At 42.2% G+C, this 18,166-nt stretch overlaps 2 protein-coding genes across 4 annotated transcripts; one reads left to right on the plus strand and one right to left on the minus strand.

Annotated features, from left to right (window-relative positions):
- Positions 1-1,914: 1,914 nt before the first annotated feature.
- Positions 1,915-17,498, minus strand: LOC147325725 (uncharacterized). 3 transcript variants are annotated; one of them, XM_086300371.1, is made up of 4 exons: positions 17,362-17,433; positions 7,256-7,323; positions 6,577-6,891; positions 1,915-5,278 (listed from the first exon to the last, which is right to left on the minus strand). In XM_086300371.1, the coding sequence occupies exons 2-4, from the start codon at positions 7,261-7,263 to the stop codon at positions 5,254-5,256; spliced, it is 348 nt and encodes a 115-aa protein (XP_086156497.1). In that variant the 5' UTR covers positions 7,264-7,323; positions 17,362-17,433; the 3' UTR covers positions 1,915-5,253. The 3 variants fall into 3 exon arrangements, with proteins under 3 accessions (XP_086156497.1, XP_086156498.1, XP_086156499.1); XM_086300372.1 differs by lacking the exon at positions 7,256-7,323 and having other exon boundaries at positions 17,362-17,498; XM_086300373.1 differs by lacking the exon at positions 7,256-7,323 and having other exon boundaries at positions 17,237-17,377.
- Positions 8,967-16,089, plus strand: LOC147325726 (uncharacterized). Its single transcript, XM_086297759.1, has 3 exons — positions 8,967-10,482; positions 14,700-15,059; positions 16,071-16,089. Exons 1-3 carry the CDS (start codon positions 9,626-9,628, stop codon positions 16,087-16,089), a joined length of 1,236 nt encoding a protein of 411 aa, XP_086153885.1. The 5' UTR covers positions 8,967-9,625.
- Positions 17,499-18,166: the final 668 nt, after the last annotated feature.

Below are 18,166 nucleotides of genomic sequence, written 5' to 3' on the forward strand. Positions count from 1 at the left end.
GTCAGTCTGAGAGGTTGAGTTTTTGCATATCATCCAACAACATTATCTCTTTAATTTCAACTGTATTAGCATTTGAAATGAGGGAAAAAAGGGGGAAAAAGCAATTTTCTCAGTTAACTTTTTTTTAACTAGTGCTTGATCACAGGAAATCATGTGTTTGGTTTGGTCAAGTATCCATCGTAAATAAGTAAGAGTAACATTTATTACTCTTACTTATTACTCAAGTAAAAGTAAAAAGTTTTAAAAAAATTAAAAAAATTTACTCAAGTAATCTGGTGAGCTTGTTTCTAGTACTGTACAGTCTTTATATTACAGTATAAAGAAACTTGAGACAACTGCTCCTGTGTTTTGGAGCATTATAAATAACATCCAATTTAATTGAAATAAATACTCCAAAATTGAAAAACATATGCTTTGTGTGTCAGGGTTAGTACAAAACCCAGTGTTGGACAATGTATTTGTCCAACACTAGGTTATAAAGGAACCTTCCACTTTACACGAAAGCAGTTTTGCGTTATGCTGCCTGGACAGCAGTAATTGTCAATGAAGTTTCTCCCCTCTTATCTTGATCCATTCATCCTTGACCTCTCCACTTTTGCTATTGATGTCACGTGACTTTTATCTAAGAAAACCCCCTCTTCGTAATGTAACAGCATCTAATGGACTTAATGGTCAGATAATTGTGTTGCAGTGACGCTTACAACAATTATTTTTACATGCAGCGGGACCAAAGGTCAGAGTTCAAAAGTAAAAATGTTCCGGATTTGTTAGATAATGTTTAATCTGAAATGTTATTATCGCGTACAACCCTATTCCCTACACTCTGTGGGGACATCCACACACACTTCAGAGGGTCAGCAAGCCCCAGGCCCAGTGCTCTGCTGGGTGTCAGGTGGTTCTTGGCCACCTGGAGCCTTGCTATTGGCTTGTGGCAGCATGGCTGTCCTCTGGAAAGGTAGGCACCTTGTTTCCTCTGGTTCTTTGGCTGTGGCCCATGAGGGCTAAATTTGGGGCCTACCACCACCACCTGTTTTGGCTTGGTTCGGAACACAGTTGCCACTAAGAAGTGTGGCATTGGGTCTTCACTGGTTGGGGGGCTGCAGATGACGTGGGTCTCCTATGGCCTTTCTCTCTCTGCCTCTGGCTCCTGGAGGGCACTATTGTGGCTTCTCATTCTCATCGAGTATATTTCGTGACAAAGACGCACGCACCGTCTTCATAAAAATATTTAAAGATGCTGATCTCCTTGACCATTACCAGATGATGTTCCTTTCTGAAAACGAGAGTAGAGGTTTGAGGCAAACTTCAACTTGTTCCTATACTTGTACAGAGGTGCACAGAGAAGAGAATAAGATCTGCAGAAATGAAAGCTCCAGTAACATACAGTATAAAAAAAACAAAAGGAAGGCCACAAGCCAAAGTATGGTGGGCAAGCACTTTATTTTTTTTAATATTAAGTGTTTAATATTAATATTAAGACATATTTGAGATTAAATTTACTGTTTGAAGCCTTGTTAGTTAATAACTAAGAAAGCTGCTTTTGTATTTCTCTATTTAAAAAACAATCCACTGACACTGTGGTAACTTAAATCTTTTTTATCCTCTTGAATACAGAGAAATCTGACCCATCGTATAGAAATTGTTATATTTTTCAATCCCCTGAAACATTTTAAAATCCCAGTTTCAAACCTTTAGATCTCAGCATACACAGAGCACAATGTTTCTTTATAGATTTCCAATTTTGCTTATATTCTGACAACCAGGCTTATTTTTTTTTAATGTTATAATAAGAATATATATTTTAAGAGAGTCTAGAGGGTCAGTGTAGTATTCTTTTTTGGACTAAAAAGTGTCCTGAGACATCTGTGGGTGGAGACTATGGGCCAGTAAGGACTTGCAGATGCGCTTGGAAGATGGGTGTGACAGTCTTTCTGTCAAAAGTCTTTTTATTAGACAAAGGTACCAGTACAACACAAAATACAAAGTACTTCAGAATTTTCGGGTGTGACAGTCAAACAATCATAAGTCAAACTTCAATGTCTTTCCTCCACTTTTTATTTTTTTTATTAAATCCATTTGAATTAAATGTAAAATTCAGGAACTTCCCTGTAAAAAGACAAATTTTCTCCCACAAAACGCTACATCCCGATAAACAGAACTTTTGGAGACAAATTTTCAAAGTGCAGCAGAGATGGCAAAAGTACACACTCACATTACTTGAGTTGAAATACTTGTGTTGAAAAGTACTCTGGCAAAAGTGGAAGTGGCGATTTAACTGCTTTACTTAAAAGTTGAAAAAGCACAGTCTCTGAAATGTACTCAAAGCACAGAAGTAAAAACGAGCCCCCCCCCCCCCATGTTAACTTAACCTTTTGAACTAATATAATGACAAAATAACGTTAACAGGAGGGACTGAAGTTTATTCTAACTGAAATGCTACTTTTAAATAATTCCCACAGCTTGAGCATCCGTGATATAGAGCACACGCAGAGAACAACAAAGGAAATTTTTTTAAAAATTGCTCTGTCAGGTACAGATGGGTGAGCTTGCCCCTCCACAATTAAACAGGAAAATTCATGCAAGCACATATGCTGTGCTTGCATGAATACAAAAAACAAAAAAACAAAAACAAAGGATGCAAGCACATGTTACATGCCTGATTTCCCACCGATAGACAGTATAAAGCTGGTTAAAAGGTAGAATTTGATCAATCAGCTTAAATTTCATTTGATGTGAAGCACCCTTCATGTAGCCTAACATTAACTCATGAAAACCTCACTGCACTAGACCCATATAGCGATTTAAACTTTACCAAAGCCCTTTAAACTCAGTGTGGCCTGCACTAAATGTCCCAGTATTTTTATACAACCTTTAAATAACAGTTGAATAAAAGTTCCTGTTCATAGATCCAATATCTGATCAAATAACTCTAAAAAGAATTGGGATGTTATAAGCTGAACTGTCCTTACTCCTTCCTTGTTTGTCCTGGCTTTCTTATATCCTCTCTCTCTCTCAGTGAAGCCATCTCTCATTTCTATCTTTCACTGAAGTACAGCAGCTGTATGTTTGGCTTGCAGGCATAGTGTGACAAACTGCACAGAAACAGGCTGTGTTTGCTCATGTTTGGTGAAACGTTGCATTTGCAACATTTAAAAGTGTTACGCTTGCTCCTCTTCTATGAGCTAGATGTTGAACTACCCTGACAGCTTATTAACACCACCAAGTGATGGATACAGTAATAGTACCGTCTTGTGTTACTGCTCCCAGCATTTAGGTTCAAATCAGTCTGATGAGTCTAATAAACAATATCCTCATTTCCTGCATACAGTGGCTGACCATACAGCCAAAAGCCGACTCATGAGGAATTTGTGTAATCTTGAGTAGTTATACTTGTGGGATGTACTTCTAATTGCCATGATACAAGTAGCTCCTCCTTCTGCAAACAAGCATGCAAAGTCTGTCCCTTATTAGGACAGCAAGTGTTGACCTAGTTATACCCTGAAGGCAGATGCTTCCACTTTTTTGTTGTTACACATCTTATTATATGGCAAAACTGGTTAGGTTCTCAGCCTGTGAGGATTGAATGTTCACAGCCATCATGTCTGAGTTTAGTAAACACCGAACCTGATATTATCATGTCACTGGATGCCAGAAAAAGAGGTTTACTGTAACAGGGGCTCAAAGACAGCCTACCCTGAGTGATAAAACACTGTGACGCCCTGCAATATAAGCAGACTGTCCAGTTAATCCCGCCCCCCCAAAACAAAACCCACAGAGTGAGATGTTCTCTTCTGTCTATATAATTCAAAGGGTTTACAAGCTAGTGGAAGACACTTGAGAATGCATACATTGAGAAACCCTGCTCATCAACAATAGTCATATTCATATAAAAATTCAACACATGTACACACAAAAACATGATAATCTTAACAATATTGAGTGTTGTATATGGGAGCTCTGAAAATCTACAGTAACATTAACATTTTGCAGTTTTACCCTGTTGTCAGAGAAGCAGACATTTGCAAAACATTACTGAGTTGTTGATGATTAGTTTACATTTGTGATTATCAGTATTCACCAGGTGAAACATGACAACTGTGAACATGTGAAAGAATTAATACAGTAGGCACTTAACACTGGCTACAAGCTTGAGGAACTTGACTAATTATTCAGCACCAAGATGCTATGTAGTTTTCATGTTTACAGGACCGGAAGTGTACTGAGTGGTAATCAGTTTGTAGGCTGAAATTCAAAGAGCACACGAACTCATTTAAAAGCACATGTACTGTCAAGTTTTAAACATGCCAAGATTGAAATCTGCTCTGACCACTCTCCTATCATCTGTACAATATGCGCATGTTGTTGACAGCTCTGCAGGATTGTGTCTGCACAGATTTACATGCATTATTTTCATAAGCATAGCCGTATATGAGAGTAAAAGCAGGCCAGTGATGTACTGGTGCTTTTTTGTTACAACAGCATCAAAGACAGGGCACTTAGAAATAGGTAGAAATACTTCCCGAAAAACCTGAAGTGTTAAAAGGCGCGCACACACGCTTAGAAGAAAGAAATTCCAGGGGAACAATACAAAACAGGCAGCAACTGCACACGGTACAAAAGTATGTACTGAATGAAATGAAATAAACCCACGCAAGTGGAAAAAAAGTGCATATTTTCTACATAAATTTTTATAAAAACTGTATGGCATCAAATCAGCTTCTGACTTAGCCCGTTAAACAATCTAGAGTTATCTTAAGTGTTATCTCTGTTAGAAGCCTTCACTAGAAAAATAACAACTTGCTTTACTTAAACTAAACTGCAGCTCCCTCACAGAGGATGAACATTTACATTAATTTACTAACAAGTGTCAGAGTTTAAACTAATTGCAGAAGCATGCCTTAGCATCCAAGAAATGTGATCAAGGAAGCTGCTGCTGATTAGAATACAGACATTTTCACTCCAAGTTTAAAATTAGGTCAACAGAATTATCCAGTCTTGTTGTTTTCCGAGATGAGGCACAAATTTAATAAGCATGAGGCTTGCGATACGACGCAGCTGGAGATGGATACATTTATATAAATGGAAAAATACTATATAGGAAGCGACTCTCCCATATGCCTTGGCACTCAGTTTGTGAAGTTGGTGCTAGAGTCTCCAGGATGCTGCAGAATAATTCTTATAGTAGCCACAATTTGATCATCAAAGTAGGTCAAACGTTCTGTTCGACAGTTATCCACGTTAAGCAGCACTGTTTTAGGCTTTTTGTTCCAGTAGTTTCCTGTTGAAGAAAAAAAAAAAAAGTTCATTTTGTTGTGAATTTTCCTCATCATGGATACGAAGTTAGTGACTTAATTCGTTTAGCAAAGACACTAGGGGAAAAAGTGAGAATAACCATAACCAAGTAAAAAATTAAATAAAATTAAAAAAAAAAAACCCAAGAAAACAAAAAACAAAACATTACATACACAGCTCTGCTGTGATGGAAAGGCACTAATGTGATGAAAAAAAAATTGTTTCAATTGTTTGAAAATCTAAATTAAGCAAAATACTGCTTTTCATTTCTGTTATTTTAACTCCTCCTCCTGCTCATGTTTCAGCAGGAGGACCTTAATCTTTTATTTAACTCAACAATGGCTAAAAACAACAACCTTCTTGGTTGTATAGTCACTCTGAGGTAATATTACAGTCCATTTTTACTGTGCACACACACTCATATCCCATGTAGACTGTACATAAGAGGATATATCCTACAGATATAATATAACAGTATAAAAGATGGGCTAGCCACCATGAGTTCACCACTTGGTTAGTGAAGCCCTGCTATAATGTCTTTATCTTTTTTGCAGTCACCGTCTTTGCGTTTTGAAACCAGATGACTAAAACTAGACTATTGGCTAGCAATTTACATCATTTGCCATTGAACAAACATTACATAATCCCTTTGACTATTAGAATGACCAAATATTGCATCCAATATGACCTGAAAGTAGTAATTGAACATATAAAATCCATCAAGAAAGTGCTTATTAGAGGGGGCCGGTTTGGCTTGGTGGGTGAGCAGGAGACCATGTGTCGCATGGCTGGAGGATAGCGGCCCGGGTTCGGGTCCAATCGCCCCCCCCACACTCTCCAGCAAAGGCTAAAGCATAGCATAGACCAAAATGCTCAGCTTTAGGCTTCAAACCAGTCAACTGGTGTCATACTGGATACATCCACCTTCAATCTACAGATTATATTCTCTCCTGGTTAAATAAAAATTTGAGAAGTTGTCAGTTGGAAACAAATTTGTATAGCTGTGTGCTGTAGTACTAGAAAGGCATACATTAAAATGATCAAAAGTTAGTTTGATATGAATTTGGGAAAAGTTCAGTTTTTGTACTATCCAAGGCAAGTAATCAAAAGACGATGTTGTGTATAGTTCTATTTAACACACCCCAATGTAAGGTCACTTCTATAACCCCACTCTTCAGATTGACAAGAAATCAAGTACACATGTTCATAAATCGGGGAAAATGCTGAAAATAAGCTTTTCTAGATACATGCGTTTTTACAGACTCATGTGCAATATGTCAGTACCTTCGCTGCTTCCGTTTTCTCTGCTGGTACTTGGCAAGGACGAATGCCAGGATTGCGAGGCCAATGAGGACGGCTAACACGCTGAGGGTCAAAGGTAAACCTAACGCTCCATTGACCGTTTCCCCGCAGGAGTCACCCTTGTAGCCCAGATCACAGTTGCATAGTAGATCTGTACCACCACCAGGAGGAGTCACACAGTTACCATGGTTGTTACACTGAGACTCTCGACAGGCGGACAGGTTGGGGCTGATGCCTCTCCCTTCGGGAGGAAGGGAAGTGGTGGTCATCTTAAACGAAGGACTAGCTGGAGGCACACTAATAAGAGATGGAGAGAAAATGGGGAAAATGGGATGAATGGTTAGAAACCCGCCCAAAAATTAATCTAACCTCTGCTACCATAACATTTGCTGACCAAACAAAAGGAGAATAATCTTGAAATGTGATGATTTTCTTTGTTTGTTTGTTTTTTTAAATGCAACATTTAAAAAAGTAGTACTAGTATTATCGGAAATGACAAATATTCATTTTTATACTTTTCTGTTTTTATACACGTGGGAAAACCCCCCAAACTGTGTGTGTAAGAGTGTAGGAAGGAAGACCTGTTGTATACAGAATATTTTACTTTCAAATCACAAACAAATGACCAAAGGGGGAAAAAAACGTTTCATGCAGTACGTACCACTGCATGAAACGTTGTGAAGGCTGCACATCTATTCTTACGGCAAATACAGTTTCTTCTCAGGTAGCCTACACATCAAATCAACAGAATAAGTAACTCTTTCTCAGCCATGCGTTCCAAGTATGTTCAACTGTTTTTAGATTCTGAACACATCATTTTAAGACTGCAGTAAAGTGAGCCGTCATTTGTGAGCCGCGGTCAAGCCAGCCGCCTCCTATCCGCCGCATAAATTTCCTTGCGCTTTTACACCAGTCTTTACGGTAGCGCCTTTTCGCTTTATATCCAGATTGAAAGCCTAGACTCGCGCACACATGCACGCGCGTGAACAGTCACATGCACGCGCGCACACAAATTACAATGGAACAGCCCAATACAGCCATCGTGACAGTCTGGTTGCATATTCAAAAATTCATTAAAAATCATTATTAAAAGTTGATGCCAAGCTTTCAACACAAACCTCTTCTCGGACACCTACTTTACCTCTGGGCCAGTTTTTACCCAGATTTACTGTAATATTACTCAGAAATCACAGTAAACTCATATTCAGTGCAATACAGTCAATGCACTACAATTATGTTTATTTCAAAAATTCATTAAAAGTCATCCTGAATAGTTGAGGTCCAACTTTCAACACATCCCCCCTCTGGGACACCTACTGTACCTGTGTGCCAATTTTCATCCAGATTTACTGTAGAATTCCTCAGAAATTAAAGGGTACTTGTATCCAATGCAGTCGGCCAATACAGTAGAATTATGTCAATTTTCAAAAATTCATTAAAAATCATCCTGAGTAGTTGATGTCCAACTTTCAACACATCCCCCCTCTGGGACACCTACTGTACCTGTGTGCCAGGTTTCAGCCAGATTTACTGTAGAATTCCTCAGAAATTAAAGGAAACTTATATTCAATTCAATACAGTCAATACAATAGAATTATGTCAATTTTCAAAAATTCATTAAAAATCATCCTGAGTAGTTGATGTCCAACTTTCAACACATCCCTCCTCTGGGACACCTACTGTACCTGTGTGCCAAGTTTCATCCAGATTTACTGTAGAATTCCTCAGAAATTAAAGGGTACTTTATTCAATTCAATACAGTCAATACAATAGAATTATGTCAATTTTCAAAAATTCATTAAAAATCATCCTGAGTAGTTGATGTACAACTTTCAACACATCCCCCCTCTGGGACACCTGCTGTACGTCTGGGCCAAGTTTCAGCCAGATTTACTGTAATATTCTTCAGAAATTGCAGGGAACTTATGTTCAGTGCAAGAAAGGCTGAAAGACGACCACCACTGAACAAGACACACAAGCTGAAACGTCAAGACTGGGCCAAGAAATATCTCAAGACTGATTTTTCTAAGGCTTTATGGACTGATGAAATGAGAGTGAGTCTTGATGGGCCAGATGGATGGGCCCGTGGCTGGATTGGTAAAGGGCAGATAGCTCCAGTCTGACTCAGACGCCAGCAAGGTGGAGGTGGAGTACTGGTTTGGGCTGGTATCATTAAAGATGAGCTTGTGGGGCCTTTTCGGGTTGAGGATGGAGTCAAGCTCAACTCCCAGTCCTACTGCCAGTTTCTGGAAGACACCTTCTTCAAGCAGTGGTACAGGAAGAAGTCTGCATCCTTCAAGAAAAACATGATTTTCATGCAGGACAATGCTCCATCACACGCGTCCAAGTACTCCACAGCGTGGCTGGCAAGAAAGGGTATAAAAGAAGAAAAACTAATGACATGGCCTCCTTGTTCACCTGATCTGAACCCCATTGAGAACCTGTGGTCCATCATCAAATGTGAGATTTACAAGGAGGGAAAACAGTACACCTCTCTAAACAGTGTCTGGGAGGCTGTGGTTGCTGCTGCACGCAATGTTGATGGTGAACAGATCAAAACACTGACAGAATCCATGGATGGCAGGCTTTTGAGTGTCCTTGCAAAGAAAGGTGGCTATATTGGTCGCTGATTTGTTGTTGTTTTGTTTTTGAATGTCGGCGAGGATTCCGCACGGCACTCCCCTCCATTCACCTCGCGAATCTCCGCTCTCTTCCAAACAAAGTCGACGAATTACTGCTCTTAAACCGGACTAACAAGGACTTTGCACGCTCTGCTGCCCTCTGCTTCACTGAAACCTGGCTCAGTGAGCGAGTCCCAGACGCTGTCTTAAATCTGCCGGGCTTCCAACTTCACCGGGCGGACCGCGAAACAGAGCTCTCAGGGAAAACAAAGGGTGGTGGAGTCTGCTTCTACATTAATGAAGGTTGGTGTACTGATGTCACAGTGTTACAGAAACACTGCAGCCCACACTTGGAAAGTTTTCTCATCAACTGTAAACCTTTTTATTCACCGCGGGAGTTTTCTTCCTTCATGCTGATCGGAGTTTACATCCCTCCACAGGCCAACGCGAACAACGCACTGTGCGAGCTGGCTGACCAGATTACTACCCTGGAGAGGAAATTCCCGGATTCCTTTACAATTATTCTTGGGGATTTTAACAGAGCAAACCTAAACTACGAACTCCCTAAATACAGACAGCATATAGACTGCCCCACCAGGGACAACATCATACTGGATCACTGCTACACCACTCTAAAAGATGCCTATCGCTCTGTGCCCCGGGCAGCTTTGGGACATTCTGATCACTGCATGGTCCATCTTATTCCAGTTTATAGGCAAAAACTCAAACGTGCCAAGCCTGTAGTCAAAACTGTGAAGAAGTGGACTAACGCAGCAAAGCAGGAACTGCAGGACTGTTTTGACTCCACTGATTGGACTGTTTTTGAAGCTGCATCTGAGAACCTAGATGAGCTCACGGACACTGTGACATCATACATCAGTTTCTGTGAAGACGTGTGTGTGCCAACAAAGACCTTTTGCACATACAACAACAATAAACCATGGTTCACTCCTAAACTCCAACATCTTCGCAAGGCCAAGGAGGACGCTTACAGAAGTGGTGACAGGGTCCTGTACAAGCAAGCCAGGAACACACTGACCAAGGAGATCAAAGCAGCTAAAAGGATCTACTCCCAGAAGCTGGAAGAACGGCTCTCAGCCAACGACCCTGCGTCAGTGTGGAGGGGCCTGCAGGAAATCACCAGCTACAGACGCCCCCCACCCACTATTGAAGCAAACAAAGACCTGGCCAACGAGTTAAACACTTTCTATTGCAGGTTTGAGACGGACAGACTCCCACGCCCCACCCTCCCCTCCCCAGGGACATTGCTTCAGACATTGACCCCCAACACACCTTCCACCTCTCCCCCCTTCACCCTGCCCCTCCCCAATCAAGACTCAACGACCACCCCCACCCTCCCCAATCCAGACTCAACGACCACCACCACCCTCTCCAACCCAGACTCAACGACCTCCACCACACCTCTCACCCCCCTTTCCTCCTCCCTGAAACTAAGAATACACACTCAGGATGTGAGCCGACTATTCCAGAAACAGAAGCCCAGGAAAGCCCCCGGACCAGATGGCGTCTCACCCTCCTGCCTCAAAACCTGTGCTGAACAGCTGACTCCCATCTTTACTCGCATCTTCAACAGATCCCTGGAGCTGTGTGAAGTTCCCTCCTGCTTCAAACGTTCCACCATCATCCCTGTTCCCAAGAAACCCACCATCACAGGACTGGATGACTACAGACCTGTCGCCTTGACGTCTGTGGTCATGAAATCCTTCGAACGACTGGTGTTAGCCCATCTGAAAGACATTACAGGCCACCAGCTGGACCCTCTGCAGTTTGCCTACCGGGCAAACAGGTCAGTGGATGATGCAGTGAACATGGGGCTGCATTACATCCTGCAACACCTTGACTGCCCGGGAACTTATGCCAGGGTCCTGTTTGTGGACTTTAGTTCGGCTTTTAACACCATTGTGCCTGAACTTCTTTCCTCCAAACTCTCCCAGCTCAGCGTGTCACCAGCTACCTGTCAGTGGATCACCAGCTTCCTGACAGACAGAAAGCAACAAGTGAGGCTGGGGGAGATCACCTCTGAAACCCGGTCCCTCAGTATTGGTGCCCTCAAGGATGTGTCCTCTCACCACTACTGTTCTCCCTCTACACTAACGATTGCACCTCCAATAACTCTGCTGTCAAACTCCTAAAGTTTGCAGATGACACCACTGTCATTGGCCTCATTCAAGATGGTGATGAGTCTGCATACCGGCAGGAAGTTGAGCGGCTGGTACTCTGGTGCAGTCAGCACAATCTGGAGCTGAACACTCTTAAGACTGTAGAGATGACAGTGGACTTCAGGAGACATCCCTCAACTCTGCTCCCCCTCACCATATCAGACAGCCCTGTGTCGACTGTGAAGATCTTCAAGTTCCTGGGTACAACCATCTCCCAGGACCTGAAGTGGGAGACCAACATCAACTCCATCCTCAAAAAGACCCAGCAGAGGATGTACTTCCTGAGACAACTGGGGAAGTACAGTCTTCCACAGGAGCTGCTGATCCAGTTCTACACTGCGGTCATTGAGTCTGTCCTGTGCTCCTCCATCACAGTCTGGTATGGAGCAGCCACTAAACAGGACAGGAGCAGACTGCAGCGGACTGTACGGGCAGCAGAAAGGATCATCAGCGCCCCCCCTGCCCTCCATCCAGGATCTGTACCTCTCAAGAACCAGGAAACGGGCATGGAAAATCATCGCAGACCCCTCACACCCTGCACACAGACTTTTTGATCTGCTGACCTCTGGCAGACGGTACAGAAGCCTGCAGACCAGGACCACCCGACACAGGAATAGTTTCTTTCCCCTCGCCATCTCCCTTCTTAACAGTTGACCTGTCACACTGCTCCCACTGCCAGACTGCAACTGCACCTTATGTACATTTTGTAGTATTCATTCCGCCTCATTCATTTCTGTATTTTATGTATATAAGGTTAGATTCGTTATTTATAGTTTGTTTACATAGCTTTGTGTATGTATGTGTAATGTGTATATATAGACACTTGTGTGTGTGTGTGTGTGTGTGTGTGTGTGTGTGTGTGTGTGTGTGTGTGTGTGTGTGTGTGTGTGTGTGTGATTTACATTGCTGTGCTTGAGAGCCACCATCTACCGGAACCAAATTCCCTGTATGTGTCTGCACATATACAGTGGGGCAAAAAAGTATTTAGTCAGCCACCGATTGTGCAAGTTCCCCCACTTAAAATGATGACAGAGGTCAGTAATTTGCACCAGAGGTACACTTCAACTGTGAGAGACAGAATGTGAAAAAAAAAATCCATGAATCCACATGGTAGGATTTGTAAAGAATTTATTTGTAAATCAGGGTGGAAAATAAGTATTTGGTCACCTCAAACAAGGAAAATCTCTGGCTCTCACAGACCTGTAACGTCTTCTGTAAGAAGCTTTTCTGTCCCCCACTCGTTACCTGTATGAATGTCACCTGTTTGAACTCATCATCTGTATAAAAGACACCTGTCCACAGCCTCAAACAGTCAGACTCCAAACTCCGCCATGGCCAAGACCAAAGAGCTTTCGAAGGACACCAGGAAAAGTATTGTAGACCTGCACCAGACTGGGAAGAGTGAATCTACAATAGGCAAGCAGCTTGGTGTGAAAAATTAACTGTGGGAGCAATCATCAGAAAATGGAAGACATACAAGACCACTGATAATCTCCCTCGATCTGGGGCTCCACACAAGATCTCATCCCGTGGGGTCAAAATGATCATGAGAACGGTGAGCAAAGATCCCAGAACCACACGGGGGGACCTGGTGAATGACCTGCAGAGAGCTGGGACCAAAGTAACAAAGGTCACCATCAGTAACACACTACAACGGCAGGGAATCAAATCCCGCAGTGCCAGACGTGTTCCGCTGCTGAAGCCAGTGCATGTCCAGGCCCGTCTGAAGTTTGCCAGAGAGCACATGGATGATACAGCAGAGGATTGGGAGAATGTCATGTGGTCAGATGAAACCAAAGTAGAACTTTTTGGTATAAACTCAACTCGTCGTGTTTGGAGGAAGAAGAATACTGAGTTGCATCCCAAGAACACCATACCTACTGTGAAGCATGGGGGTGGAAACATCATGCTATGGGGCTGTTTTTCTGCCAAGGGGACAGGACGACTGATCCGTGTTAAGGACAGAATGAATGGGGCCATGTATCGTGAGATTTTGAGCCAAAACCTCCTTCCATCAGTGAGAACTTTGAAGATGAAACCAGGCTGGGTCTTCCAACATGACAATGATCCAAAACACACCGCCCGGGCAACAAAGGAGTGGCTCCGTAAGAAGCATTTGAAAGTCCTGGAGTGGCCTAGCCAGTCTCCAGACCTCAACCCCATAGAAAATCTGTGGCGGGAGTTGAAAGTCCGTGTTGCTCGGCGACAGCCCCAAAACATCACTGCTCTCGAGAAGATCTGCATGGAGGAATGGGCCAAAATACCAGCTACTGTGTGTGCAAACCTGGTAAAGACCTATAGTAAACGTTTGACCTCTGTTATTGCCAACAAAGGTTATGTTACAAAGTATTGAGTTGTATTTTTGTTATTGACCAAATACTTATTTTCCACCCTGATTTACGAATAAATTCTTTACAAATCCTACCATGTGGATTCATGGATTTTTTTTTCACATTCTGTCTCTCACAGTTGAAGTGTACCTCTGGTGCAAATTACTGACCTCTGTCATCATTTTAGGTGGGGGAACTTGCACAATCGGTGGCTGACTAAATACTTTTTTGCCCCACTGTACATGGCCAATAAACACGATTCTGATTCTGATTCTGATTCTGAGATGTATATTTGTGAATGTGGAGATGTTATATTGGTTTCACTGGTAAAAATAAATAATTGAAATGGGTATATATTTGTTTTTTGTGAAGTTGCCTAATAATTATGCACAGTAATAGTCACCTGCACACACAGATATCCCCCTAAAATAACTAAAAAAAAAAAAAAAAAAAAAAAAAAAAAAAAAACTACTTCCAAAAACATTCAGCTTTGATATTAATGAGTCTTTTGGGTTCATTGAGAACATGGTTGTTGTTCAATAATAAAATTATTCCTCAAAAATACAACTTGCCTAATAATTCTGCACTCCCTGTAGGTCTGTTGACAGAGCTCTGTACAGGTCTGCTCGAGCTGACCTGAAAAGTGGTCCCACCTGTCCAGCAACAACACATGGCATGGAATAATAGACATCATAAACCACAGAGGCAGAACTGTGAAAACAGAAAACCTGAGTGTGCAGCTAGCAGAGGACATAAACAGCTTCTTTGCCCGCTTTGAAACACCACAACAGCAGCATTCATCTGCCTCAGCCCTGCTCCCATCCTCATCTGGTTCCTGCACCGCTCCATTCACTGTAACGGAGCACGATGTCAGATGAGTGTTCCTAGCAGTGAACCCCAGGAAGGCGTCCAGACGGAATACGTGGTAAAGTGCTAAGACCATGTGCCCACCAGCTCACCCTCATCTCCACCAGAATCTTCAACCTCTCACTGGATGAAGCAGCCATCCCATCCTGTCTAAAATCAGCCACAATCATCCCAGTACCAAAGAAGTCTCCCATCACCAGCCTGAACTATTATTGCCCTGTGGCCCTCACACCGGTAATCATGAAACTAGTCCTTCAGCACACCAAGGATTACCTCCCCCCAGAATTAGACACCCACCAGTTTGCATACCGTGCAAACAGATTCACAGAAGATGCCATCACCCTCCACTCGGTGCTGAGTCACCTAGAACAGCGGCAGAGCTACGCCAGAATGCTCTTTGTGGACTACAGCTCACCCTTCCACCACTTGCCCATTGAGAGCCTACTAACTTACTGCATCACAGTATGGTACAGCAGCTGCACTAAGGCGGATAGAGCCACCCTCCCAGCATGTTTGCAATGAGTAGGAGATGCTCTGTATCTCACTGTACAACTGTATAGTGACAAAGGTATTGGGTTCTTTTTTAAAAATTGCTATAAACAGAGGAACCCAAACTGATGAAAAGTGGCGAATATTTTTTTTCAAATGACTATTTTTAGTGGTTTTTTGATATAGAAGCAGAATGACAGAATGTTAAAAGAAGTTACTTTTAGTCATTCTAAGCTGGGCATTGCGTTCTCTGGCTGTTCAAAGCCATGGAACTTTAGACTTTCCAAGCAAATAATGATGGCCATACTGATGTTCTTTTCAGTACATTTTACTTTATGTTCATTTTCATTTTTATGATGTTTCTATTTTTACATAATTCCTCCCACATAGCAAAATTGGTATGGCCTGGATCTGTCCCACACAATGTGCTTACACATGGCCTGCGTACTGCAAAGAATGACGGCCCTATGGTGGCCCAGATCTGGTTTACCAGAGGTGGCCCACACATGAGCCAGCACAAGGCCAGTTGCAGACACACTGCTGGCCCTGTGCTGGCCCAGAACAGTTTCAGCTCTGGCCCCAGATGTCAGCCTAATGTGTACCTTAGCCATGTAAGCCATGTAATAACAACATGTGCTGGAACATAATAGTGCAAAAGTAACATGACGAAACTCTGTTCAGACAGTGAATGGACTGATTCTTATACAGCACTTTTTTACTCACCCATATTACTCAAAGTGCTCTATACAACATGTCACATTCACCCAATCAGGCCAAATGTGGCATGCCATCACATAAACAGTGCCATCTTACCATGCCAGAAGTCAGCCAGCAGTGCCGGCTTGACACCAGATCCAGGCAAGACCCGTCTGCTATGTGGGATGACTTGTTCTTTTGGCATTTTAGTTGTGGATTGTGTTTGGACTGTGTCTCTTGCCCTTTCAGTATTGTTTCCTTGTGCTTCTAAGTGTCCCTTTGTTTCTTTTTAGGTTATGTAGTATGGGTTAGAGATATTTTGTATGTTGTTTTTGTTTAATAAATCCGCCTTTTGGATTATTCCCTGATGTGCCTGAGTTCTGTTATTTAGTGTCACTTTGAAAGGACACACATCCAGCATTGACATATAATTGTTCTTTCAATTTTTGATAAAGATTACAGTGAATTGAGATGTAACTTGGCCCAGAGGTACGGTAGGACGCCCAGAGTAAGAAAGTGTTGAAAGTTGGACCTCAACTATTATGGGTGATTTTTAATGAATTTTTGAAATTTCCATAATTGTAGTGTATTGACTGTATTGAATTGAATAAATGTTTCCATTAATTTCTGAGGAGTTCTACAGTAAATCTGGATGAAACTTGGCACACAGGTACAGGAGGTGTCCCAGAGGGGGGATGTGTTGAAAGTTGTACATCAACTACTCAGGATGATTTTTAATGAATTTTTGAAAATTGACATAATTCTATTGTATTGACTGTATTGAATTGAATAAAGTACCCTTTAATTTCTGAGGAATTCTACAGTAAATCTGGCTGAAACCTGGCACACAGGTACAGTAGGTGTCCCAGAGGGGGGATGTGTTGAAAGTTGGACATCAACTACTCAGGATGATTTTTAATTAATTTTTGAAAATTGACACAATTGTAGTGCATTGGCTGTATTAGATTGAATAAATGTTTCCATTAATTTCTGAGGAATTCTACAGTAAATCTGGATGAAAATTGGCACACAGGTACAGTAGGTGTCCCAGAGGGGGGATGTGTTGAAAGTTGTACATCAACTACTCAGGATGATTTTTAATGAATTTCTGACATTTCCATAATTGTATTGACTGTATCGGGCCGTTACATTGTAATTTGTTCGCGCGCGTGCACGTGTGCGCGGGTATAGGCTTTCAATCGGCACATAAAGCGAAAAGACGCTACCGTAAAGACTGGTGTAAAAGCGCAAGGAAATTTATGCGGCGGATAGGAGGCGGCTGGCTTGACCGCGGCTCACAAATGACGGCTCACTTTACCGCGGTATTTTACGCTAAGCTGTCCGAGGACGGTGACCTAACTGCTCAAGTAAGCTACAATAAATGCGCTTAAGAGACCAACATCTACAAACCAGCTTTTTTGTGATCAATAAGTGCCGATGTGGACGTTATTGTACTTACAAACAAGAATCTTGTTATTCTGGTTTCCCAGCAGCATTGTGCTCCTCTCTAGCTCCAAGGCAGGCGCAGGAGTAACACGACAGAGGAACACACTGTACAAGAAAATGAACTTGCCATATACTCACAGAAGCAAAAAGGAGTCAGCCACGAAGTCCTAAAACGCTGCCAGTGGAATTTTAGTCGCAGGATTGTCCAGGTGTCTGTTTGAATGATGACGTTGGTCAATTTTTTTCAAGTTCCCTTTTTGTTACACGCTCCCTCACTGAAAGAGAAGGCGGGAAGAGGAAGAAAGCTGTGAATACCTGCTTGTGTTTTTATGCACACACTCCTCCCTCAGTCTTATCTTTAAAATCGACACACACACACACACACACGCGTCCGTTTAGCTATCTTAGTGAGGACCTTCATTGACATAATGGTTTCCCTTGCCCCTTACCCTAACCATTAAAAATGAATGCCTAAACCTCACAAAGATAGCTAGACAGGAACACACACACCTCTCTGACACGGATGTAGAACCTTTAAATTTCATGGGGATTATATGGAAACTTGACATCTCAAAGTTTGAGTCACAGCGTTTCACAAAAATTCATTTTTCTGGCATCCGTGGGAACTACCAATTTTTATTTGTGTGATGTATTTCAGACAATAAACCATTACACAGGAAGGCTGAAAAATTATGTGACATAGAAAAAGCCAGGCAAGAGGTCTGCGCACCCTTTTCTGTACTGAAATGCAGTTGGTGTGCTTGTTAGCCTAGTGGGTGGATGGAAGGATTAGAAAGCAAGTAAGAACAGGACTCGGGTAGCAAGACCTGACATGACTGACATGTCTGCGTAACATGCAGACATTCATGCACATGTTATATAAATACTGTTGACACGTGTAAGAGAGGCTGGGGGCCACGCAACTAAAACTGCTTGCAGGCAT

The sequence above is a fragment of the Aulonocara sp. 'chitande type north' Nkhata Bay genome, linkage group LG7, assembly GCF_057382095.1.
Source record: "Aulonocara sp. 'chitande type north' Nkhata Bay isolate Kocher_YH1m ecotype deep benthic linkage group LG7, A_spYH_male_GT1.1, whole genome shotgun sequence".
NCBI lineage: Eukaryota > Metazoa > Chordata > Actinopteri > Cichliformes > Cichlidae > Aulonocara > Aulonocara sp. 'chitande type north' Nkhata Bay.

What these genes read in the sequence shown, in the direction of transcription:
- LOC147325725 (XM_086300371.1), bottom strand. An exon ending in AGAAAACGGAAGCAGCGAAG is followed by an intron (nt 5,279 to 6,576) that starts GTACTGACATAT and finishes TTTCTTCAACAG; the next exon opens with GAAACTACTGGAACAAAAAG.
- LOC147325726 (XM_086297759.1), top strand. Translation starts at nt 9,626, where the DNA reads ATGCTGATCGGAGTTTACATCCCTCCACAGGCCAACGCGAACAACGCA. An exon ending in CTCCCCTCCCCAGGGACATT is followed by an intron (nt 10,483 to 14,699) that starts GCTTCAGACATT and finishes CATCTCCACCAG; the next exon opens with AATCTTCAACCTCTCACTGG.